The 26304-nt window shown below is 39.4% G+C and overlaps 1 protein-coding gene across 1 annotated transcript in view; it reads right to left on the bottom strand.

The window, feature by feature from the left end:
* The window catches only part of SLC1A7 (solute carrier family 1 member 7), a 52690-nt gene continuing 26386 nt past the window's right edge, over positions 1-26304 (bottom strand). The window contains exons 4-11 of the mRNA XM_062581942.1: positions 22856-22898; positions 20972-21191; positions 17244-17343; positions 14978-15211; positions 8731-8925; positions 5733-5867; positions 2128-2227; positions 1-237 (exon numbers count right to left, since the gene is read on the bottom strand). Coding sequence (XP_062437926.1) covers positions 1-237; positions 2128-2227; positions 5733-5867; positions 8731-8925; positions 14978-15211; positions 17244-17343; positions 20972-21191; positions 22856-22898 — 1264 coding nt within the window. The remainder of the gene's footprint in view (positions 238-2127; positions 2228-5732; positions 5868-8730; positions 8926-14977; positions 15212-17243; positions 17344-20971; positions 21192-22855; positions 22899-26304) is intronic.

Here is a 26304-nt window from a genome sequence, read left to right as displayed (position 1 = left end):
TTACACATTTGTTTCCAGTTCATTTATTTCAATAGTGCAGTGGTCCTTACTGTTGGATTTCTTTGCGTGATTCTCCACTGGACTCTCTTCCTGCTCCACCTGTACAGGTACGTGGTGCTGAAACGCTTTTCCTGTTTCCGTTCCTTGAGATTCATTCATGGTCTTCACACAGCCGTTTCGCTGGCAAGCCACAATCTGCTGGATGTTGAGAGGCTTAGACTCACAGATCAATGGCACCTGCGTGAAGAGCATTAAGATTTGGAATACTGCCACTGTTCGCTGTAGACCGCAGGAAAGAAATCTTTACTTTGAAAGCTCGTGCTCTGCTTTACATTCGCCAGGATTATCTAGGGCTTCCATAGACTGCCAGGACCTGTTTCTCATGTAGACTGAGGCATCTTTGTACCATCTGGGTGAAGTGAAAGAGACTCAAGGTCTCTAAAAATAAATTCTGTCACAACTGTAATATGACTTACACCCACAGTAATAACTGTTTGCATCATTAAAGTGATATAAGTAGTGTAAATAAAGACCAGAATTTCTGGACCAAGTTTAATCGATACGGACTCTTAATAGCCATATGCTGAGCTTTGGGCAGTGCTTGCTTTTGAGCACCATTACATAGACCAGTTAGTCATCTGATGACACCTTCTGCCTTTCTTCTAACATAATGAGCTAACACCTGTCTTTGCAGCTTGTGCTACTTCAAAAGAAATAAAGAGGACTTTATTGACTGATTCATAAGTTACATATTGAAGTGCCCTTTAAGTCAAACCAGATGTTTTGCTGGGGAAAATAAGATGTAAATACTGGCAGAGAGAAGAGGTGAACTTGCAGCTGAGAAAATTTGGCCTTTGGGTATACATTACTAACTCCATCAATTATGCAGCCAAAATGCATGGCAGACTAATTGTATATTTTAATGCAATTATTGAACATGATGCAAAGAAAAAAAATCTCATCACAGATGACTGAATAATCCCTTAGGAGGGATTTTACAGTCTTGAAGCATTTCTTCTTGAGTGAAAATCTGCTGAAATCTGAATACTCAGCTCCAGGACTGAGTTCTAAATGCAGCAATAAAACGTCGGGAGGCCTGTGTTTGCAGGAAGCTAGGCTACGCTTCGGGCTTTGTAACCGATGCCATACCTTGCCATTAGGTTGTAGATTCAAGTTTTTGTAATTGGCTATATATGTAGTCAATGTATTCAGGCCTAACCCTATCATTAGTAATTATTGCAGGTGCTGAGTACCTCAGAGTCTGTCTTTCTATATAAAACTTGAAAGAGTTGGAGTTTTAAATGGATATTCCAGGAAGGCATGAGACTGGGATTTACCAGAAAGACTGGCTGTAAAATGGGAGAAATAATAACAGAAGTAAAACTTTGCTATCATACCAAGTAGTTTACTAGATAACACAAAAGAGTAAAGCATGCCTTGTGGAGATTAGTCTCTGGGAAGGCCCTTTTCTGTATGAAATTATTGCATTAGTGGCTTCAAATTATGCTAAAGTAACAGCCTGAAATGCCCAGGGTAGCTGCTTTTGTTGTGAGCTTATACATGAACAAACTTACAGGTAGATACCTTTACCCCCACCCCTGCACATGCAAATACTCGAGGACATTTGCTACCCTGCAATGTTGTCGGTCATGTTTCAGAAGCAGGACCCCGTACAGGCCTGTTGGAGCTTGGCTGCTGACTGCAGGACTCGCTATTCCGGCACCTCATGCATTTGCAGGACTGTGTGGCCGTTCCCAGTCCGTCAGCTGCAGCTGCCTGGCAGACGCCAGCACAGGGCCAGAGGCAGCGCTGCTCCCTGGGCCTCAGCCTCCCCTTGGCCGTATGAGCATGTGACTACATGGCTCCATGCTAAATGGCTCCATGCATGAGACTTTTGCATCAGGTTCCTAAAACAATAGAGAGGCTTGAATCTGAGTGGCTTTTTGCATGACTTCCTGGGCAAAGACCCCTCTAGCACACCTGGCTAGGCAGCGCGTCGCCCAGTTCTGTCCTGCGTCTCAAGCACCTTTTACAAACCAGATGCAACAAATGCAGGAGGCCAAGAGCTCGTGGGTTCTTTGCCGCGATAGGGCTCACACTAGCGCACCGAGGCTGTGGCACTGTTACCTCGTCACCGTCCTTGATGAACTCTTTCCGGCAGATGTGGGCCATGATCCCAGCTGCCAGGGCATCTCCCAGGACGTTGATCATCGTTCTAAACCTGTCTCTGGCAAATGAAACCGTGCTGGTTAGTAACTGGCTCTTGCAGCACCTGCCCACACCTGCACCACTGTATTATTTATAGCTGAAAGCCATTTTAGCTGTATTTTAATGAGCTGGCTAGTTTAGAAATGGAAGTAAGGCGTATGGCATGGGAAAGCCCCCAGTTACTTAGCTGCCTAGTTGGGATTTCAGCCTGTTGCATGCTCTGTGCCCTGTGCTGCCCCATAGCTCAATTTGTAGCAGAGTTAAGTGGAGCAGCTATGCCTCCCTACAAGTGCAAACCGATTCAGCACTTCAGATGTTTGTCACAGCAGATCAAGATCGCATTTGCACCTGAGGTTTGTGTGTTAAGGTCCACCACTAAGGCTGTTGTTGCAAATGTCTTGACTCAAAAGTACAGGGTAGCCAGTATAACAGTACCTCGAATTAGCTATTAAGGATCCAGTAGTACAATTTCAGCAACAAAAGTGCTAGTTAAAAAGACTTGCTGTAAATTGCAGAATACAATTTACAGCTTCTCAGAAGATTGCTGAATCTCTACGCTTACAAACTATGCAGGCATGACCATATCTAAATTATGTTCATTTCTGAAAAAGCTTTGTTTGTTATGGCTACCAGTGTCTCTAAAAGGTTTTTCCATTTTCAATTACATTTTTGTTCCGATTTAGCTGTGTATATTTGACAGTACTTCATATATAACCAGTTTCACTGATTCATTTGTTCATAAGGGACCAGTTCTGCCCTGTTCGAGTCCTCTACCCACCACCATTTAAAAAAAAATAAATCTACAAAACTGACTGTAAATCCACAAAAGTTAGTGGTTGTCATAGATTGGTGTTACACTTAAAACTGCTTGTAATCTATTAATTAAAATTGGTGAGGTTTCAATAGATTATAGAAGTTGTAAGTCTGAAATAGTATAAGTCCCTTCCAAGGAAAACATACACTTCTGAAGACTGTGTCCTATGGGTAACTTAATTTATAAATGTGGGTTATAAAACTGAGATTCAAAAATCTCCAGATGTTTGGCTCATTAAAAGGACTGACAATCCAACATCAACAATGCTCAGACTTCAGATCATGTACCTTATTATAGAACAAAATTTAAACTGTAGGCTGATTTCTTTTTCCTCATGTATTTCAGGCATGTATTCTGTACATGCAAATATTGATGCAATTGCATTCCTAATTAGCATGGACAGTTTCTGCACTAATAGTTCTTTGCATGCAGATATCCAAATTGTACATGCAATTGCAAGTAACTTCACTGATAATATTTGATAGACCTAGACATATTTGCTGGATCTAGGACCCCATTCTACACTTGCTTGCTGAATCCACTTTTCTAATCCCTGCTGTTCTGATTTGGGGCTTTGTCTTGAGGAAGATTCCCACAGGTGAGGTAGGGACAAATACTGTTATAGTGCATATTGGTAGATGATCATGTTACACACAGATTTCATTTTTTTTGTTGTTGTTGTTTTTTCTTCCCTGAATTGATCATCAGATGTTGATTTTTGGAAAAAATATTCTGTATTGTTAATTTTGGATTGTTGTGTTGGGGAAGAAGCTGCACAAACACAGCTCCAGAGTTTGATGCTTGGTCTGGGCTCTGCCTAGGAGCTGTTCTGAAGACAGAGTTTTTCTGAGGAGATAGAGCACCATGTTGAAACTCTTGAGCAAATGAGATTGCTTGGCATGTTCTTTGGCCAGTTATGGTCTATGTTTGTACAGAGCAGGTTGCCTTACCTATGAATAGAAGCACACTGCACATCACCAGTGTTTCTCCATTAAAAGGACAACCTGCTGCTAGTGGCCCTTACTTCACTGCAAACACCTGTATCAGGTGTTGCCACGGTCTTTTTAACTTTAGATGATATTACAATTAAAGATGCAAAACTTTTACCTCATATTTAATAAGTTGGCTGAAAAATGTTCTGAGTTTTTTCTTTCATGTTTGGCACCAGATAAAGGTATGACGTTCATGTACATGTTATGGCTAGCTAAATGAGCTGCAATACCTGCAGTGCATCGTAGTAGATATTTCAGTCTTGTGAGATCACCTAAGCAACCTTCTTTAAGCATTCGTCATGCTCCAGTACTTCCAAATCTAATACTGGAAATATTCATCATGTCAACCACGTTGACATTTTGCATCTGCAGGCTCATGAAACCACCAAGTTCCGTAATACAGAAATAAGGTTTTTTTGTATGAAAGGTCATCTGTGAAAGACTAAAAGCTAGGTGCATTCCTTGGTCACTTTTTAATACCCTCTGTAAATATAACCTGAGTGAGCTTTTGTTTGTTCTTCTGAAAGTTTTGCAAAACAAACAGAAATATAATTCCCATATATGCTGGAAGACTTACTGGAAAAACAATGAAATATTGATGTTGCAAGAGCTGGGTGAAAACTGAGAGATATAGAGAGGAAAAGACTTTTGTAGTACAACTTAAAACATTTTGGCTTTGTTGTTTTTGTTAACTATTGTGCTTCAGTGACTAGTATTAGAAGGACCGCTTTATTAAAACCTGAACTGCCCTTCCCACCACAAATATTATTCGTACTTCACAGAAGAATCTCTCTGATAGTCCTAAAATAAAAATCTTAAAAATGCATGCAACACAACTCTCATGACTCCTATTAATAATATAGTATTCTATTACCCAGAATATGAAAATAAAAAAACTCCTTCTCCCAATACCCCGTAGAAAAGTTCTGTGGTTTAAAATTGCATAAAATACGAAATAGAATAATGTGGTAATAACATTTCACCCAGAAAATGGATGTAATGAAACTCTACTGTATTAAGATGAGTAACGAAAAAAAATGTATTTTATTTAGATTAAATAAGAAATGGAAATTTTGGACCCATAAATAAATTTCAATGTGGCTACATACATTGCCTTCCCCTTATCAGCTTAACTGATGCAACAGCATATTACTGAGCCTGAATGTGAACACCAAGCAGATGAGTTAAGAAAAAGTTGAATACAGCTTTATATAAAATGGTATCATCAGTCATTAGAAATACTAGTGAGCTGGTAGCACTATTTTGCTATTTATGTTCCTGTTCAGGAGTTCAAAACTGTTCATATGGCTTTTGGACATTTACATAACAAGATGAAACTCCAAATAAACCACTTATGATTTTTAAGGTGGCTGTTTTCATGAGTGACAGGTATCTCTTTAGAACAATCTTATATATATTTTAAAATTGCAGAGGTGACCTCTTTCATCCTGCTCTGGCCTTGAACTAAAACTCTGTTCCTGCAGCCTTTCCTTGTTGGTCATGTTGATGAAGTCTCATCTAGATTCTCTGTCATTTGCCTGCTACTTCTACAGTAGAGAAACCCCTTGGAAAAAATATTTCATCTCAGGCCAGATTAGTGGTGTTTCAAGCAAAACAATTACTTCTCATGCCTGTTACATATATATTTATGAGCGTCCCTGGAGAACATTTGCCTTTTTAGCAACATTGCCACACCTCAAAAGCGTAGTGTTACTTACAGTGCCCAGTCGACAGCAATAATTAACGTGATGTCATCTGTGGGGAGCCCAACCGAGGTGAGGACGATGACCATCGTCACGAGGCCAGCCTGCGGGATACCTGCGGCACCGATGCTGGCAGCCGTTGCTGTGATACTTTAACAGAGAAGGAAAGGAATTGGCTTTAACTGTGCTGGACCCCTCCGAAAGAAACACCACCAGGTTTCTGCAGGCGTTTTGCTGAGCCAGAATCCTTGAATGAGCCACTGCAGGGAAGTGTCAGGGTTTGGTGGACTCAAGCCAGGTTAGAGAGCACGGAAAGGCCAAACTATCTGCCTAGTGCTCAGTTCTCACCCTCTCACCCTTGCAGCCTCAGCTCTGGTGAGAAAATTCTGTGTTATTGCTTATAACTGGTCAAGAGAAAGGGGGCCAGCAAGGCTGTGGGCTCCTCTGAGCCATGTCAGCTTCTCATGGGTCGTGGCACCATCCAGAGTCTCCGCAGTGCTGCGTGCCATGAATCTGCCGTCAGTACTCATCCCAGCTTCACCCTTGGCAGCAGGGCTCCCGGCAGGCATGGCCTGGTTGTCATCGGCAGCTCCTGCGCCAGGCGAGTGCGCTGCTGGCAGCAGCCAAGGCCTTTGGTGCCAATCCGTCCCAAAGAGCCTGGGCCAAGGGTGAATGAAGTTCTTGTGCAGGACGCGGCTTCGCATACTTGGATCTAAACATGAAGCAAGCATAAATGTGACAGTACCTCTTCAGTTTCTGGGAAGTATTTCTGCTTGACCTTCACACCATTTTTTTCAGCAAGGCAAGCAGAAATGAATGGGAGGCCAGGGCAAGAGTGGACCTGGCGGGCTTAATTTTTTTTTTTTTTTTTTTTTTTTTTTCATCCATGCTATTTTTAAGGGAGAGATTTCATTCCTTTTTCCAGGAGCAAAAGGGACTGGATATATTAATTTCCTCCCATCTGGCTTTTTTCCTCCCATCCACTTTTAAGAGCTAGGCCATCCAGCAGAAAGATAAAAAACCACAATGAATGCTGACAATTGTAAAAGGACGACATAAAGCATATACACTGATAATCCACCACATTAATCAGTCCAGAATTCAAGAGCCCTTAGTGAGCAGTTAAGTCTCATCCTCCTTCCTTGATGGAAAATAACGGTAACAATATTCACCCATGTGGAAACTGAGACATATTCAGTACCTTGCTGACAGCTGTACACTGTATCAGTATAGCAGCATCAGTATTTATAACTAGAATAACTAGAACCTTTTTCTGCAATAAAGAAATACATTTGTATGTTGGTATGATGGGAGAAAACAAAGATTTAAAAATAAATTTTGGAAAAGTTAGCCTGTATAGCACCCTAGTAGCATTGTAATAAGCAGAGTTTAGATAGAAAGGAAGGGGCAGAAGCTCAGTATTTGAATAAAAATTAAATTTAATGAGTATTAAAATATTCTTGGATCAGTTATAAACTGACTAGCCCATTAGGACTGTTTCTGCCTCCTAAGCCATTTCAGGCCAGAATGTCTTATGACTTAATTGGGAGCAAAACCAGGAATGTTTAACTAACATTGAACAGGTAAGCTCACCTGCTATTCCATTGCATGTTGACTTTAATGTAGATGTTTCTTCATATAATACGTTCAGTTGATGAGAAAAGGATCTTTGCCTCTCAATCTAGATTTTGCAAACTATGAGCGAAGTAGATTGATTTTTTTTTCCCTCCTAACAATTTTTTCCCTCTGGCAAAAATACCCTGGTACTGAGAATATTTGGATTTCATATCTCCATGTTCTAAAGTATCGAGGTCTGGGGTAAGTACGGGCCTCAGAGTGTAGTTAAAATTTGGCTTCAGATGTTGAAATGTTTAGGTGCTAGATCTACTGTGTTTTCCTATTTCCCTCCTTTTTTTTGTAAGATAGTGTTTTTATTTCTTTGGTTTTTTTTCAATCTTTCTCAGTTTTTTTTTTTTTTGATCTTCCTTTTTATCTTCCTCCTACTGTCTTTCCTTCTGCCTGTTTTTTATGTATTAACACTTATTATGGGCAACGAAAATAAATAGATAAAATTAAGTTCTGGTAACACAAAGTTAGAATTTACCTTCTTTCTATTTACCATCATCTTCCTTGTGCTTATATTTTTGAAATCACCATTCTCTACTTGAAAGATGTATGTAATGTCTGCTTATGGTCTAGACGATGTTTTGGGACTACATTTTAAAACATTACCAAATTCAAAGTCACAGAAAACTAATTTTTAGCATATGGTCATTCCAATGATTTTCAGAGGGAGAGACAACCTAAAGCAAGAGTTCATATAGGTACTTCTACTAGCCAATTTCCCCCAAAAGGCCATCAGCAAACCTCAGCTGTCACCTGGGGTTAGTTTCAGGACTCTGTTCCTCTTGTCAGAAGGTTTTAAGCTATAGCAGAAGATGTGCAAGGCCTACCAATGTAAAAGGAGTAGCAGTGAGGTCAGTGGGTGGGTAGGTAAGTAGGTCTCAAATGTGTTGCACAAGGCTCTGACTATGAAGAATGTTTTTCTAATCATTTGTTCCCTGCTGGAAACCTGCAGGTTTCAGTCCCTGAGGCATTCTTTGGCAGCCAGTGAACTTATTCTGGCAGTAATTGTTTAGCTGGATCTTTTGTTCTTTTGGATCCATTACAGACCATTCACGGAGGGAGTAGGAAGCTATAGCATTCTCTACCCACTGAGAACATAGTTGTTTATGAAGTTTTCTGCTTTAACAGCAGCCTTTTTAAAAAAAATCTGGATGATATAACATCTTGATGAAAACCTACCCTGAGAATAGTATCTCAGTATATCTGGGTACACCCCTATCATGCAGCTTTTTCGCTGCCCCAAGTCTTTCACCAAATGCCTGATCCCTCCCAAGTTAGGAGAAATACTTATGGCTCCAGCTTTCATTGGAGGCTGACAAACTCTGAACAGGACTTGAGAATTTGACATGGGAAGCAAATCGCAACATGTAGAACTTGAGGTTTATACCTGATAGTAATAATCTGCCCAAAGTCCAGTTCATAATTGTTTACTTGTGCGATGAAGATGGCTGCCACCGCTTCGTAGAGTGCAGTCCCATCCATGTTGATGGTGGCTCCCACCGGCAGCACAAACCTTGCAATCCTCCTGTCCACATGGTTATTCTCCAACAAGCACTTGAAAGTGATAGGCAGAGTGGCTGAGCTGCAAAACAGCATAAAGAAGCATATGCTGAAACTTTTTTAAGATCTCTTCCAGTCTTCCATCAAAGAAGACAAATTACTAAACATTTTCTGGTTGCACATTTCCTCATTTTCAATAAGATGCATATATTTTAAAACAGTAATATACCAAAACATGTTTATCTTCATTCTATATTTTATTGGCCTTTTGTTTTTGTGACATTCTGCATTTTACTGTTCAGTGTCACATTCATTAATATGTCATGAGCAACTAAACCATATTCAAGTGAGTGAAGGGATTTTTTATGACTTGTAAATTTGTAGAGAAAATATGTACTAACATTGCAGAAAATATACACATGCTAAGATATTTTCATTGTAATGGTACAGCTTTTAATATACTGCTCATTATCTGAGATGACTGAAATAGATGTAAAATAACAATGTAATTTAAAATGATTCCAAAGTTACCTTTTTAAAGAGATATTTTAATTTTGTGCTGTTAGACATACAGTGCATAACTAGTTGTTGGTTTTGTGGTTTATTAATTGTTATAATAGCGAAAGAAAGTGAACTGAATGTAAGAGCAATGAGGATGAAAAATACCGTGCAAAATATGGAAAGAAAGCAACTTTCCAAGTCACAGATTCTAGATCTTCCTAGCAGAGACAACTGTTCCACATGATCTCCCTTACATTTATTACACCACATGTCAAAGCTAGTATTTTGTGCTAACTATTCCCACTGAAAGACTGCCCAGAACTCACTGTTCTGATAAGAAGTTTAATTTCTGATCTAGATTTGTTTTTTCCAATCTATACTAAATTTCTTTTTATGTGCTTTATGCATATGTCCTTGAATCAATCAGTCCAACTATTACAGGATGTATGGTTAAAAATCAATTTTGTCCCCTCTCAGCCTGGACTGCACCAATCAGACTGGTTTTAGTCTTCTCTTATATAATCGTTGCTTTACATCCGTGATTACCTTTCTCTCACGTTCCAGTCTGAATGAATTTTTCCTGAATATAGGTTACAAAAATCATATGGAGTATCCCAGGTGAGGTTGCCTCATCCAAAGGTTGTTCATTTCTACTTGTGATATATTATCTGGTACCTATCAGAGCGGTGTCTGTACTATGGCTCTCGGTGACTCACAAGTTGCAAAGAAACCCTACCACCACCCTGTTTCTGCTGTCATTTTTGAGTTAAATTCCTACGGCATACCTCAATGTGTGTGGTTTTTTATTTTATTTATTTATTTTTTTAAAAAGCATCTGAAATAAATGTTTTAAGTTGTCTTTCCAGTTAAGACTAGGTAAAGTTTGTGTTTGTGAAAGCAGATTTATCTAGTGTTAAAGAGTGAAGCAGTAATGTAAAGGCCTGACACAGATTTTATTCGGAGAAAAATATTCTAAAGCACTGATCTTAGTCTGCTAAGTCTTTTAAAAAATTTCCTAAAGCTTGCAGCTACGAGGAGGGATATCTTCTTCTTCCAGCACTACCTCGCTGATAATTAAAAATATATTTTTAGAGTCTTATCTCAATTTTGTTTTTGATAAGTCTCCGCAGCTGCAAAGACTGAGCATAAGCTAATGGTTAATCAGGCCAAGCTCTCACTAGTGTAAGCCACATAGTAAGACAGCTAGTCACTGCGGAAGAACAGCTGTGCAGCCTGGTCTGTTTATCTTATCATTCAAATGCATTTTGATATTTGCTCCAAAAAACAACAAACTGATCTCATCTCCCTTTTGCTAAATCTGCCTTTAATTTACACTGTGCAATAGCCAAGATCTTAGTGTTTCATAAGCAGAAAAATGCCTGAAATACTCATATTTTATAGTCTGTCTTCAGAGATGAAAATTGCTTCTTTCATTGGGATGTACCACTGAGAAGATGCTGCTTTAATTCATTAATGGCAAGATGACCTAGAAAAATAAAATTCCCTCATGCCATAGGAATGAGGAAAGTGAAAATCAAGAGGAATTTTGTCTGTAGGCCAAATACAGTTTGGTCAACGCAGTAAAAGGTGGTGATATCAGGGCTGATGTGGACATGTGGAGAGGGAGAAAGCAGCACGATGGAAATCCAAGGCTGAGGTGCCTGAACACCATAGAGTGGGGCAAGGTAGGCAGTGACTTTACTGACATCGTATGAAGGAGCTATTTACATTGGTATAGGTGCCTGTTGCCAAAGCCTCTCCAGTAATGTCCCTGTAAACTTAAGCCAATATACTGCTGTGTGACTGAAATTTCTGGGCAAGTAAAAGTGGACTAAGAATAGGGTGTATAACCTTTCACTAAAGAGAAATGGGCTGAAATAATGTCCTGTTTCAATAAAATCACTGTCATGAGGCGGCTGGTTAGTGGCCTTCAAGTCCCCTTGTGGTACATCTCTGTCTTTTGTACACAATATTCTTTTTTCTTCTTGCAGTTATGACTTTTAGCTTGAAAAGCAATCTGTCCACAGGTGCAGACTAGCTGGAATGAATGTCAGAACACTGATTTGTGGTGCTTTTTCTGTCATTAGATGTAGACATGAACTGACACAGAAACATCTGCAAGAAACACATCAATATGCTTAAAACCAGCTCTTTGTTCTCTTCAAAGATGAGCTGAAAATCCAATACCCACATTATGAGTGTTATATAATGCCCCTGTGGCAAGTATTAGTTAACCAAATACAGCTGTGGGGACTGTCAGGAGAGGCAGCTCTCCTGTCCAGCCCCAATTATTTGTGCATGTTCTTTTGGCAACAGCTCAGCTATGCACAGTATCCATTCCTTTCAGTATAACCAAGGTGAAAAGTTCAGACATCTCTAGACAAGACACTGCTGTTCGAGAAGAAAAACATTAATGTCCATGTTGTGCTGGTGTTGGATTTGTAAAATGTATGTGCTGATGAGAAAAAGGCAATCAAACCTAAATCCATCAGACTGTCCAAGCCCCAGATCTGGAAGTTCAGAGGCTTTCTGCAAGCAATCATGAGAAAAGATAACTGATACAAAAATCCCCAAACCAACCCCAACAACCTTTTCCAAAAAAGTAATACAAATTTCCACACTCGTGTGGAACAGGGGAATTAATCCCTACATATATTTGTAGATTCGGTTCTGTATTTCGGTTACTACATATTATGCCTGACATTTTGTTTTATTTCTATGATTGATATTATTGGCACTGGAACATTTCCAACTCTGAAATGTACCATAACCCATCCTGGGTCTGCAGATATTATAAATTACAAAGCACTGATATTATAAACGACAAAGAAGGCATCACAACTGTAAAGAGACAGAGTAAAATGATGAAATCTCTTGAAGAAACAATGAACTGCTTTGATAGAAAAGAGAGAAAGTTATTTAAAAAAGCACAAGCCCTGAAAGTTTCTGAGGAATAATAAATTGATTATAAAGTCAAAATATAATGCTGATGAAAATATGGAAAATAAAGGGAATTTTTTTAATGAAAAAATTGGAATGTGTGCTAATTTTTTTAAATCTGATTTAAGCCATACTTGATAAAGGATCTGTCCTGGTGAAAGAGTTGGTTAATTTTGCTGCCTATTAATAGAATAAAAAAATAAAGAAGCGGAGAAACTTTTCTATAGCTGATAAATGTGAAATGAGGAACAAAATTTCCTCTTTTTTTCCTAAAAAGAGAAAAAATCAGATTGAGTTTTAAAGAAAGTGTTCTAGTAAAAAGAGAATGGAATAAACAACACAGAGGGGGAAAAAAAGCCACTTGAGTTACCAGCATTAGTGTTCTTCAGAAGTAGGCTTCTTAGAGGAGTAGGGCAGAGAGTCAAATGTGTCAAATGTGAACCTGAACGGCCTTTTCCAATACTAACATTGCTGAGTGTCACATCGACATCTTACTGGAAGCAGGGTATGTGATGACATCTCAAGCTACAGACCTTTAATGTTCTACAAAAAAAGCCTGCCTTAATTATTTATACCAGTTAGAATTTAAAACTCCACCCAGGATATGATTTTTTCTTGAGCCTGTATTTCACAGTATGTTGATATAGGACAGTTTGGAGCAAAATATTAAGTATAAACACCTTGTAAAATGAAACATAGTGGTAAGGCAACACCTTCCAACTATACTGAAATAGTCATTTCCTCCTCTCTTTTCTTTTAATTCCTGTAACTTCTTTCTGCTCTATTTACTCCTGCCCTAATCACTGTCTGTGTATTCATGAGTGAGAGAGCTCTCTGCATAGACCTTCCTGCCTCAAATTCCCTGGACCCTGTTGGGACCAGGAGGAAACAACGAGCACCAACACAACCTAACTGCGCCAATGGACTCGGGATTAAAAGTTTTGGTGCTTTTCCCGAGACTGGCATGGGTCTGGCAAAGAACTTTTAACTATTCTCTTTTCACTGTCTCTTCAATAAGATAAAGAGTATGGCTCTTTCAGCACTGACAGTAAATACCACATTGCAGGGTAACATTTTGTAACAAAAATAAGTTTTGCAGAAGATTAGGGAAAAAAGGAATGACATCAGAGAAGCTATAGAGCTACTTGTCCATATATTTATTTGGTAAGACAACGTGCAGAAAAGGTCCAGATTTGTGCAAAACCCACATAATTATTTAACAGTGATGATATCATATCCAAAGCCATATGCTCTGATTACATAATGGCCCTTATTACACAAATAAAAATAAGTTGTTTAAATCAATATTTATTTGCCTGCTTCCTCACAACCATTTAATTGTACGCAATGCCTGCTTTCCTCTTCCATAATCTCACCAACTACAAATGCATTTTATTTCTAAATGTGTCACTGTTGTGGGAGAGAACTGAGAATTTTTGGGAAATTACCAAGAAAATTAAGATTGGGGCACAACAGATGAGAAGCTGATACAACACGATTTCTTGTAACGATATATCAGTCATCCACACTCAAAATATTATAGAACTTATTATAAGAGGAAAAATGGAACAGAATTTGAATATAACAAGATGAAGTACTCCTCAGTTATTACTGTTAGTTAGAATAAGCATTTTGGTGTTAATAAATTTGTTTTTTTTCATAATAAGTTTCTTTATAATTCAGAGATGTACACAGTTATTACTGATTTTATACTAATTTTGAGGTCTAAATTAAGTAGATGAAGATAGGTACTTGTCACTAACTGTCATCATATCAAAATCTGGATAAGAATTTAGTATTTTCCAGTGTCTCTGCATCCCAGAGAAACCTATTTAGCTGGCATTTTTAACTTGTTCTGTGGCTTTCATCACTGCATAAAAAGTGCTAGGTTCAGCTGTTCTTGTTCCTTCAGAGTAACAAGCCTCCTGCCACAGGTGCTGTGAGACTGTGTTTTCAGGTATCAGCTATGTGGAAATGTTATTTTATTTGTCCTTCTTGTTTCCACTCCGTGCAAGTCAATTCCTGTCCTTTCAAGCATTTATCATTCAAAAGTTTATCAATGCTGCTAGTTATTTGCATAACCAGTTTTCACAACCTGTTTCCCATTTCCACTGCAGCTTTGTTCAGCTATGATTAAAACTCATTGTACATCCTCCCTAAAGAAGATATGAAAAGCCTTATTCCTTGAGCACTATAGCTAGCTAAATATTTCCTCAGTGCTGGATAACAGCTTGCAACCACAATCTTTTCTTAATGTACCCTAAAAGAAAGACTATGATGAGTCAAAAGGGTAAAATGTTTCTATATGCCTGAACTAGGTTCTCCACTAATACCAAAAATGAAATCTGGACAAGTCCTTTATACATGCTAATGCGTACAAGCACAATGTTTGTTTTCACAGAAAAATACCCTTATTTCCTTTCTAGTCCTCTAAGAAAACCTCTTCCATTAAATATTTCTTAAACTGAGGAAAAATAGTGTGACAGACATTATGGTCAAACGGTTCCTACTCATAGCTTCCAAATATTGAGAGACACTTCTTCTAAAAATGTACCAGTGAATGGGGTACAGGCCATAGGTTAGATACAAGCATGTCTGCTCTGGTACATCTGTGTTGTGCTGTTCCCAAGAGAATGCTGGAATTGAGATCTAGCAAATGTGTTGTTACATCTATTTATGAAACTGCAGAATACCTGGAGGATGTGGCCAGAGCAATGAGCAAGGCTTGAAGAATCCCTCTGATGAAGACAATGGGATTCTTCTTGGTGATGAAGAAGTACATCATTGGCAGGATGAACAGCCCATGCACAACCAGGCCACACACCACAGTAATGGCATAGAAACCCAGTTTCTTTCCAATGGCTGAAGGGTCATCCATTTCTAAGATTTTGCCAGCAATTAAGAACACTATTCCAAATGGAAAATACCTGAGCAAAAGGAAAGACATTTATTATTAGGAGATGGTTCACTTCCATCAAACAGTATGAGATAGGAAAATTTTGCACTGCCAGTAACAGCACAGTGAAAGCATCCTGTCTGGAAGTGGCATAGCTGGGTTCAGTTGTCTTATCAGACTGAATGTTTTTAAGTTTGGCTGAAGGTATTTAATCCCTCACACTTGAGGAGTGTGCCCTAACCACCCGGCTAAATGTTCTTTTATGTGGGGTGCACTTCAGTACAGCTGACATTTTGTTGCTGGTCAGGAGTGAATTTAAAATGTGCTGGTTCAGAGGAAGGCTCTGATTTGTAGCTTAAGGCACGTCATTTGCCCAGGAGAGGGGGATTCCTGAGCTTTGCTCGTGCCTGATCTCATGTGACTGCTCATGGTCACTGTTGGACACTGTTAAGCAAATGCTTACGCAATCCTTAGGCAAGGTATGAGAAGACCTCGTCCCTTCTTACCTCTACTTTCTCTCTCCACATTTCAGAAAAGCAGTGGCTCGCGCCCTCTGCATTTTGTGTGGGATTAGCAATATGCGTTAGAGAAGCCCTTGGTGCCTGGGAATTTGGTTCAAGGCAGACAGGAAGAAGAATGTCTAGTTTCTGAATCCACCCTGGACCGGATGTGAGATAGGAGCTTTCTCAAAACTGTAGGGCTTTCATGTACAGCTAGACATAAAGCTATGGATGCTTCAGGAGCTTCAGATTAAAAAATAAATAAAAATAGATCTGGAGATATCCACCCACCTACCATTTGAAATTGTGCCAGCTCTAGGATTTACAACCCACTATACTTGCTGCTTTACCTCATCCTTCCAGAAATTATGTCTCCCTTGGCCCCATCTGGCCAAGAGATTGTTGCCAGACTCTGCTTAGTCACATTGAAGCAGGGAGCTGGAAACGGAGGCTGAGTGCTGGCAGTGGGCTCCCCACGTGCAGCTGAGCCGTGTTCAGAGACCCCCTGAAGGCTGGGGAGTATGCTAAGCTGAGTCACACTCCTGCTGTCAGGGAGCAGTGGGCTCTTGCTGGTAGCCTGTATGCTTTGTAACTGCATGTGCTGCTTATTTAAAAGCTGAGTGAACTTCCAAGCACTTTGACTACTGGGCAAAAATGGTATTGCTGAAAGGGATAGTGCCAGACAGAACTTCAGAGGAAAAAATTTGAGTCTAAAGTACATCCAAGCTGTTATTGCACTGATGTTATTGAGCTATAGCTGTGGTTATTTTAGTAGGATACAAACACAAGCATGAAATACACACATCTCGGCCAAAAATTCATGGATTTTACAGGGCTAGCTTTTGCTTGTTGGTCACCTCCTGTTCCCTTCATCTCTGGGGCAGGTAGATTGGCAGGTCTAACTGGCCTCAAGTGTAATTTAGGACTGCTCTGAAGTCTTTTTCTGAGTGATACGGGCTAGAATGATTACTTGAGGACTAGTTTCTTGACTGGAGATATCCCGAGTGCCAGACACTCTGGGTACACGTTCATTGCACTGCACAGTGCACAGATATCCAAGCTAGCAGCGCTGACAGTAATCACAGCACAGTCACGTCAGCATGAGACCTCAGACCTATCTTGAGGGCTTATTTGAGCAAGCTGAAACCAAGCTAGTATTTTTAATGGGCAGTGCTCAGTGGTGTGGATGCACCAGCCTGAGGTTCTCATCCTCCTCCTCTTTGTGAGTTGAATGTATCCTATGGCCCTTCAGTCTGCCCAAGGCACAGGTGGTGCCCCCAGTACTAAGTGTATACAGCACATACCCAGCTATACCATGTTATGCCATTTGGGGGTGATGCATGGTTTTTTTCTGTCAAAGCAACACTGCTGTAGTACAAGCTAGGGGCAGGATATATGCGTATATGTCTCCCTTCAAGTGCTGAGGCCCTATGGAGATAAGGGCTGTAGTCCCTTATTTATTTCACCAGAAATAAGATTATACCATCTCTGTGCATTCTCCTCTGTTGAAATATTCTTCCTCTTTAAAAACTATGTTATTATCCTAACAAAATGGTTACTTACCAAACAGCAACTGCCACTATCTTCATGACAGATTCGTTTAAACACTGACAAAAACTGACCAATGGAACACCACTGTTTCCCATTCTTCCCAGCATTATACCTGCAAACAAATGCATTCATGTTTAAATTCTCATGTGTCTTCATGCAAATACCCAGTGCTTTCCCAGTGCTTTCTGCTGTAATGCAAAATGAACTAAGTGGGAGATGACTGAATGGTTTTAGATCTTTATGCTGTAGAAGTCATAGTATCTGTAAATCTCACCTATACCTAGACACAGTGAGAGCATGGGGCGCTTGAAGCCCACATCTGCGTCTGTGGCCAGGTCTCAGGCTGTAACAGCGCCAAGGCAATCCCCTCCTGATGCAGGGAGGGAGGCTCTCCGCTGTCTTATCCAGTGATTTCACAGTAACTGTGCATTCAAGATGTGGGTTTATAAGCCTGTTAATATTAATCTAAGCTATAAGTTTTTGGTCAGAAAACAACTCTCTTTTATTAAGCATGTTCCACATCTGTACTAAAAGGATTTTAAATACAATTTGGTATTTGATGCCTGGTTGGTTTTATTAAGCTGCGGCAGTTTTACAAGAGTCTTAGCTTCTGATTCTATATAATGCTGAAAAGAAAAAAATACTTTCCCTTTTATTTTACTGCAATAAGTGAAGTTTGTTCTGTAAAAGATTTCCCCATGTGAGCAGGTAGCTATTGCTAGGGACAGAATGTGGGACAGGCACTATTGGGGCCTCTTGTCTGCAGCCCTGGTGTACCAAGCTCCATTTATGTGCAGACAATGTTTTCCTTGTGGTTAATAAATAACGTGGCCTTCTCCAAGAAAAACAGATCAGATATCTCAACTCTTACCCACTTGTCATAATCCCTAACAGAAATTCCTGCACATTGTGTACAAAGAAGCAGTATAGCTAGTCACAACTCAGAGAATGCCTAGCATCAAGGCTTTTTATGTGTCTTGGCTTCACACTCTTGACTGTCAAAGACTGCCCTGCTAAGAAACTCAGTTATTCATGCACATGATTTATCCCTGGGCTAAGATTACTAAGAAATTCACCTCCTGCTTCAGGAAAAGAAAAAGATGGTTGGCTCAAGTCTGTTATTCTACAGCCCCTTGCTGCTATTCTGATGCTGTTCATGGACCTAAGAGAAACTCTAATAATAACTCATATCCACCTTAATGCCATTTTTCTATGCCAGAGTAGTGTAAAGAGACCTTCATGCAAGTAAGATTCAGCCTAAGTAAGCAAAATTGTTACTAAGCACCAAGGCTTGTATACAGTTTTTGAAAGATACAAAAACTTTGGAAAGATGCTCTTCTTTCATAGACTAAAGCCACATGCCTTCTGCTTTATTGCTTCATTTTTTTCAGAGGAGGCAGAAAGCTGAAGACAATGACAAATGTTGGGCTGTGTCCTCTATTCAAAATGACAATCTGTAATAATCACCAGAATATGACAAGATTTGAGGGTTTAGTATCTCAGGTTTGTCTGCAGCTGGCAGTCATGGGTGACGCTGGCAGTCAGGGGCTATGCTGCCTAGGGTAGTATGGCACTACAACAGCACGGTTACTGTACTTCAGCCAGGGAGAAACCAGCTCTCAGCTTTCCTCTCCTGATTCCTGGGCCAGCAAGAGTTAGAGATATGGTAGAAGAAACATACACAGTTCTGGGTAGAAAATGGGTGATATTCTATGCTCACAATTATATAATTGCCCTTGATCCTCATAAGGATGTGTAATTAATTCATTCAGCCAATACTTTTTGGCTGGAATATTGCTTGCTGTGACTGTGGGAACTGACTATAAAGCATTACAAAGCGGGGGACAGCCAGTTTCCAGCAGCGTTGTGTATAGAATACCACACTCTAGAGAAACAAAGAAACAGACACAAATTAGCTAATTCTAGAAATTATTTTTGACCCCTCGTGCTAGTGTGAACCAGAGTACAATAAATATAGTGAAAGATGTTTCATGGAACTGCATCTGCAGAGCAGATTAACTTCTAAGAATAAGTTTAGATAAAGATAGTTTCATCAGCATTTTCTTGTAATAACCACCAGCACTTTACCTTTGTCAGATTACCTAGGGTGTGTTTATATACATGCCTTTGTAACTCATTTACTTGAGACATCACTGAGGCTTATTATGTGAATTTTTCTTATATAAATAAATGACAGAGGTTCTACACTAATAATATGATAAGATCCTCAGACAGGGCAGATTGCAGGGCAAAAGCCAACCTCTGCCAGGTAGGAGGAACTTAAACCAGAGGGGCTGTGTGTGAGTGAGTTATTCTGGGATTGCCAGCTGGAGACTGAAGCATCAGGATGTGTGAGCAATGGGTCTCGTGATCTGATGGCCCACCGAACTGACAGCAGAGTGGCAAGTTCTCTGTTCCCATGATACAAAGCCTGGTGCTTTGGGCATTAAAAATGCCCTAGCTCATTGGACTTTGGAGAGAAAGTCTGCTACGGACTTGTTTATTTCAGAATTTCTTGAAATCTTCCCTGAGATTTCTGCTACTGGCCAGAGTGAAACAGAATATTGGTAGAGGGGCCACTGGCCTGACCTGGTATAGCAATTCCTAGCACTGAGCATGCTGTACTAGGGATTGTTACTGTTCTTCTAGATTTATATTCTTTTCTATAAATACGCTTAATTTTAACAGCTACCTGTTACTTTTTGTATTCTTGGTTAGAAGACTCACGAACCTCTTTCAAACCTCTGTATCATGGTGAACCTTCTTGTAAAGAGGGATTAATATATCTACACTGCCATTTCTAGATGGTAGTGTCATCACATCTAAGCTTGATTTAAACTATACCAAGTGGGTGCTGACAGAAGCAATATCACAAACTAATATACACAGATATAAATACTGATGTATTTACTATTTTCCTGAGTGATTGTGCAACTGGCCCTTAAATGCTTTCTGCCATAGCTAAACTGCTAGTAATTCAGACAGTAAGCTTAAAGTTCTCTGGGAATTGCTGTTTTCAACATGTGCAGAAAATGGAGTTTTAAAGTAGTTTGAATATATATGTGTGATACTGTCCACTACAAGTAGAATGAGATGTGCTCAGCTGGACATCCTAGCTCACGTACTAACTTCCACTTTCTTTTAGCTGAGGGGGCGATGCTTTTAAATTAGTAAGAGATGTGAAAGTAGCCATGACATGCTGCAAATAGGAAACATGAAGCGGAGCATGTGAATTTACCCTGCCCCAAACTTGTTTGAGTGATCTGCTAAAAAAAACCAAAAATCAAAACCCCAAAAACTTAGCTTAGCTCTTGTTGTATCACTGGTACCACTGAATTAATGGCACTGGAGCTGGCACAGAGTTCAGATTACGGCATGATCTGATGCCTCAAACTAAGAATCTTTAAAATTGAAGTGAGTAAGACATTTCTATTTTTCCTCCATCTCAGGTAAAAATGGTTCACAAACAGAAGCTCAAAATATCCAGAAGAAAATAAAATACAGAGACTATAATACAGGCACAGAAAACAACATGGAACAAAAGTCATCAGGAATTTTGAAGATTTTTCTTCAAAAGATTGTGAGAACAGCTCTGTAATATTCTCGTTTTTTTCACAAAGTTTAGATAGAATTAGTTAAAAAAAAAAAAAAGACATCAAGAATCCAAGCAACTCAACCCCTATTCTGTCCTCTTAAATGGATACTTGGATTATTACAAATCAAACATGTCTGAAACCTACCCATTGTTGCAGAGAATATCACGATCCCTAGCACATTCATGCCATCACTAGTGCCTGGTTCTGATTTGTAAATCACTTCAGGAGGGGGAGTGATATCTAAGGCAAAATTCTGGACATTAGATCCATTCTCATCCTGGACTCCATATATTATAATGCGACGAGTGGTGCTTTCAGATGATGCTTTGCTGGATTTAATGATGGGAATAGTTTTGGTGCGATACTGAAAGAAAACAGAAGATTTTTTATTAATATACCAGTAGGAATTAATAGTTTAATGAGAATCCCTAAGCGCTTTGTTAAATGAGGCTGTGTGCTAGAAGGAAAAGCATGAGAAGAAGAATGATAGCTCCTGTCCCAGCTCAAATCTGTAAAAACAGCTGAATTTTTGCAGAAACATGACAAAAGTAGGCTTTCCTATACACAGACCCCGTGCAGCAAACACACTTTTTCTTGTTAGAGCTACATTTGACATTCCCTCGTATTCCCTTTCCTAAAACACATAAATAGGAATAACTGCCCTAGAAATTCACAGTGCCTTTATTTTTGTTGCACCAAAAATAAGATTCCCATATGAAACAAATATAGCTATGCCTCTTGCTCACCCAGAAAGTTTAAACAAGGTTTTCTTGTCAAATTCCAATCTGAGTAATTAGATTCTTTCTAAATACATTATTTTGTTGCTTTGATCGAATATGGTATTCTGTGCTTCCTTCTGTGCTTGTTGTGCAGTCTTAAAGAGATTCCAGCTACTATGTGACTGTAGCCTAACAATAAAAGAAATCATGCTCTAGGCATGCAGGTGTAATCATATAAATCCTTCTGCACCTTTTCCACAGCATCTTCCAAAAGGTCTTTGAAGATCTGACGTCAAATTGATGGAGCAGACATAGGCATGCATGTCTATTTTCCAGGCACACTGTGCATTTTATGCTTCTTTGTTTTGCCCTGAGGTACCACAGCTAATCTTGTATATGACAGAGAAATTTCGCATCTTTGCAAGTTTCACAAAGATTTAGCATCTCTACCCTTTATTCTAATTTTAATGTTGATGACTACAGAGATACAGAGAGGTAAAGAGTTTAGCCTATGGAAGCAGATGAGTCTATAATAAAGCAAGGAATAGAATGAAAGTGGGGCAGTCTGCTTCCAAGTCCCTCTTCCCACCAAGACCAGGCGATGTCTCTCCACCTGCTTCCCCAAAGTGAAACTGGCTTCCAGTCTATATTTTCATTATCAGTCAATCCCTCCTTCCTTTCCTTGTAGGTACTCTGCAGGCATTTATTATCTTCATTGATCATTGATTCCATCCTCCCTGCTTTTCTGTGCCCATTTGAGTTTGTGTTACAGAACTTGTTGTTTCTGGTCAGCTCCTCTGTTCCCACTGCTCTAACCACCCAGTTGTACCCGAGAGCTGCACACATCCCTCCTCCACCTTCTCCTGCCCATGCTGAGGAACTACAAACCACCTTCTCCATCTCCTCCCCCCAATGTCTGTGATACTCCAGGAAGATACCTGGTGAGACATGTACAGCATCTAGGAGCCAGAATATACACAATATATTGCAAAAACACAAAAGCTGCTTATTGCTATAAACTGTTCTTCTACTTCTACTGTTAAGGATACATGGAACTTTAAATATCATCAAGAGAGGAAGATAACAGCACATACAATAATGCTGAAGGGTCATATAGCCTACTAGTAATTAATGCCTTACAATGCAGTCCTGCTACTGGAAAGAGACTCAATAGTTTGTAATTAGTGGTATCTGATGTAGTACATACTGTTTATACCTAGATTCTCTTTTACAGAATAGATATATCATATATTTTATATGATGAAGGCTCATCTCTTTCTTCGGTAGTAAGGGAAGTAGAGTTGCTTACCTGTTTGAAAGTGGCCTCAACAAGATTGGCTGGAAACATGTTCCTAGAAATGAACAAATAAAAGATCTGTTTTTATGGGACTGAAGGAAATTTCCATTTACTGAGTTTCAGGGTCTATCACGTTAAATTAGTTTTTTACAATCCTGGAGAGCAAGTGCTGAATGGAGGCAAAGGCTGCTACTCTTTCCCACCCATGTTGTATCGTTGTAACTCACTGAGCAAGGCACAACAGAGAAAGGATGCCTTGGAATTAAAGTTTTGGGACACAAACCTCAACACCCGGACTCAGACCTAGGCGCTCCAATTTCAGTTCCTGGCTCTACCACAGCTTCCATGTAGTGACTCAGTCAACAAAATTATTATTACTTCTGATAACTGGGGAGAGGAATATTCTCTTATTTTATATTTTGTCTTGTCTAGTTAAATAATGAGCTGTTTAAGACAGTCTGTTTTCAGGGATGTGATCCTGAGATCCTGTCTCCTGCCTCTTGTAATCTACTTTGGGACTTCTAAGCACTGCTGTGAGATGACTCATAAACTCTAATACCTTCTGATATGCCCTCATCACTAAAATTATAAGTGATGCAGACCTTGCAGTGGTTTTGTCGAGAATAGTTTGTTTTTCAAAATGAAGATTTGATTCTTGATGAAAAGAATCCAGACTAGAGCTGCAGTCTTTGATATATTTTATTTTAAAGATTCTGAGGCTTCAGAGCTAGAGACAGGGTGAAGGAAACAGTTTAATCTTTGCTCTCAGATGCCCTACAGAGAGAAACCATGTCCACATGCTGGGAGATTTGCAGTGAGATTAAGAGATTTTTAATTTCAAAAGGGACTGTTATCATCTTTCCTGCCTTTCTGCGTAACACCGACTTAACATTTCACCAGTAATATCTGGAACTAACTAACTTTGGTTTGAGCTAGATTATTACCTTGTAGAAAGACATTTAATTCTAATCTGAAATGGACAGCGCACCCTCTACAGGCTTCAAAGAGGAAACAGTATAGACGGGGGAAAAGTTAAAAAGGCAAATATTTCCACATTAACATTTGATAATCAAGATTTGTGTGATCATTCTAATAGGATCATTTTCATAACTAATTTATTTGAAGCCCAAAGCTTCTGAACCTGGAGGTAAGAGAAAGTGGCATTCTATGACCCAATTCTATGCTTTCATATAAATTGATTTATTCAAATCAAAACTCTTAAATTCTCTAACAAAAAGACTTTTTATTGAAAGGTCAACTCAAGCCCCAAGACAGGATAATATTTAAGCCTGTGTGAAAAGCCTATTCTTATTCAGAGAGAATTGCTATATGTATGTACAGTTAAATGTTTGCCGAACTGAGACATTTTCCAGACGAAATTTCCTCTTTGCGGCAGCATGTGGTTGCTGCTAGTGGAGTTGCAGCAAGAGCATTCTGTGCAGCACCAGTTTAGAAAAATAATTTTATTGCTATTTTAAGTGATCATATTGCAACATTATGGTCACACTTAGAATTATGAGCTGGAATCTGTTTCAGTAGCATCAGTGATGGGGAGCAATTACTGCAAACAGATGATTCATTATTCAATTCAGGGTCAAGCAAAGAGAGCAGAATTTTAATTAAAGGACGGTAGTGCTGTCTAATGATTGAGAGAGAAAATTGAAAATGAGGTTTTTCTGCTGGCCTGCTGCATGAGACAAACTGTATAAAGGGATCATTTGTCATTTAAGTAAGGCTATTGCTCTAGTGCAAGCAAGTGTTAAACAGACAAGTTACTATCAGGCAAGAGATGAGGTTGATGTGCAGCACTTTAGTCACTCTTCATTAACTGTCCTGACTTCTTCTCCTATCAGTGAGACAGTTCAGTTCCTTGCAGCCTGAAAAACCACCTGGCATTTACCACCGGATAACAGCATATACAAGAAATAATAGGTATAAGAGACACTGTGGCAATGTCTCCTTCTATTTTAACAGTTCTACTTAAGAGCCCTAGGTATGATGATGGCTGTGCTCTATGCAGACACAGTATCAGAAGGCAGACTTGCCTGTGGAAGAAAATTGTCATTATTTAGCATGGTTTAGTTGTTACATTAATACAGTCCCTTTGTACACACACTTTCGTTTCATTGGAATGATTTAGCTTAAGATGCTTGCTCTGTAGTGCTGATCAACGCTGCTTGCACTGCTGTAAGCAACTCAATATGCTCAAGTGCTGGGCTGCTATTGATAGGGCTTTCACCTCCAGTAATGAAAGTGCAAAGCAAGACCAGTGTGATTTAGCACTCCATTTGGAGTTCTCTCTCCAAATCTTCCAAAAACGCTGATGGTTCTCCAGTTCAAATATCATATCTGTAGCCAAAACGAGACACAGAAAACACCCAGTGTACATTACTTCTGTATCAGATGTAGACACAACCTTCTGCCTGAGCCTCAGGGCTGCGGAAGAGCCAGGGAACCAGTGGAGGAACAACTGGATGAAGCTGGACCCGGGAAAATGGAGAGGATGTTTACAAGTGAGGGAAGCACTGGAGAGAAAAGGTCTTTGCTGTCTTCTTATGCCTCAGAAGAAAATTCTGCTTCCAGACTGTTAAAGGCTTCATTAATATTAACTTGTGTTCTCTCTGTGATTTGAGATGATCAGATGAAAGGTGTCAGAGAAGTGCAAAGTGTTACTGTGATGATTATATGAAAACCTATTAGGCAAAGGTGAATTATTCTGAAAGCCCAGATTCACACAGAGGCTTCCTGCTCAGCTCTGAATGTGAATGACACATACGGGCCATAGCTTTTACAAAACCCACAAATTTAATTGCTGGGGCTTTCTACTTTCTGCCTCAGTTTTGTAGTCCTAATTAGTAGAATTCAGAACAAATTGAGACTGCTCGAGAAAGGGAATATCATATGGTTAGTAGCTAGATTAAATGTTAGACAAATTTGTGGAGGATTAAAGCATTTTATTTCTTTATCATTCTTTATCCCGCAGGAATTACAACTATTCACTTAATACTGGATGCTGGAATTCTCCCAATGTTTTTTAATATATTGTTATGCACTGTGACCCAGTCTTTGACCCAGTCTTTGAGACTAGTCTTACCAAAGTTATATTATCTATCTAGTGAGGGGCTGACCTGAATGTGTTTGCCAGAGCTTCAGCTTATTTTTCATTTTAAGCTGGCTTACTTGGATTGAAAAAAAACAGTATTAGCCAAAATTTAGTTTTGTTAATTAAAAACATTAACGAGTGCAATTCATAGAAGACAACCATAATGGACTAAAAAAAAATTTTTTTTGAATACTATTTCAGACTGCCGCATACACATGGGAGATGACTGGGAGTGTTCATTGGCTCAATCAGGCCTCCACAGCAGCACCTAACAAATTCTTGCTTTAAGGTTACATTTTGCTGCACGTTGATATTTTCAGCTCTGAGCTGGATCTCCCAGGAATTCTTCCACTGAGAG

Source organism: Rhea pennata, chromosome 8 (genome assembly GCF_028389875.1).
Source record: "Rhea pennata isolate bPtePen1 chromosome 8, bPtePen1.pri, whole genome shotgun sequence".
NCBI classification, from domain to species: Eukaryota; Metazoa; Chordata; class Aves; order Rheiformes; family Rheidae; genus Rhea; species Rhea pennata.
The sequence above is the reverse complement of the archived record's forward strand: the minus strand, read 5'-3'. Positions and strand labels throughout refer to the sequence as shown.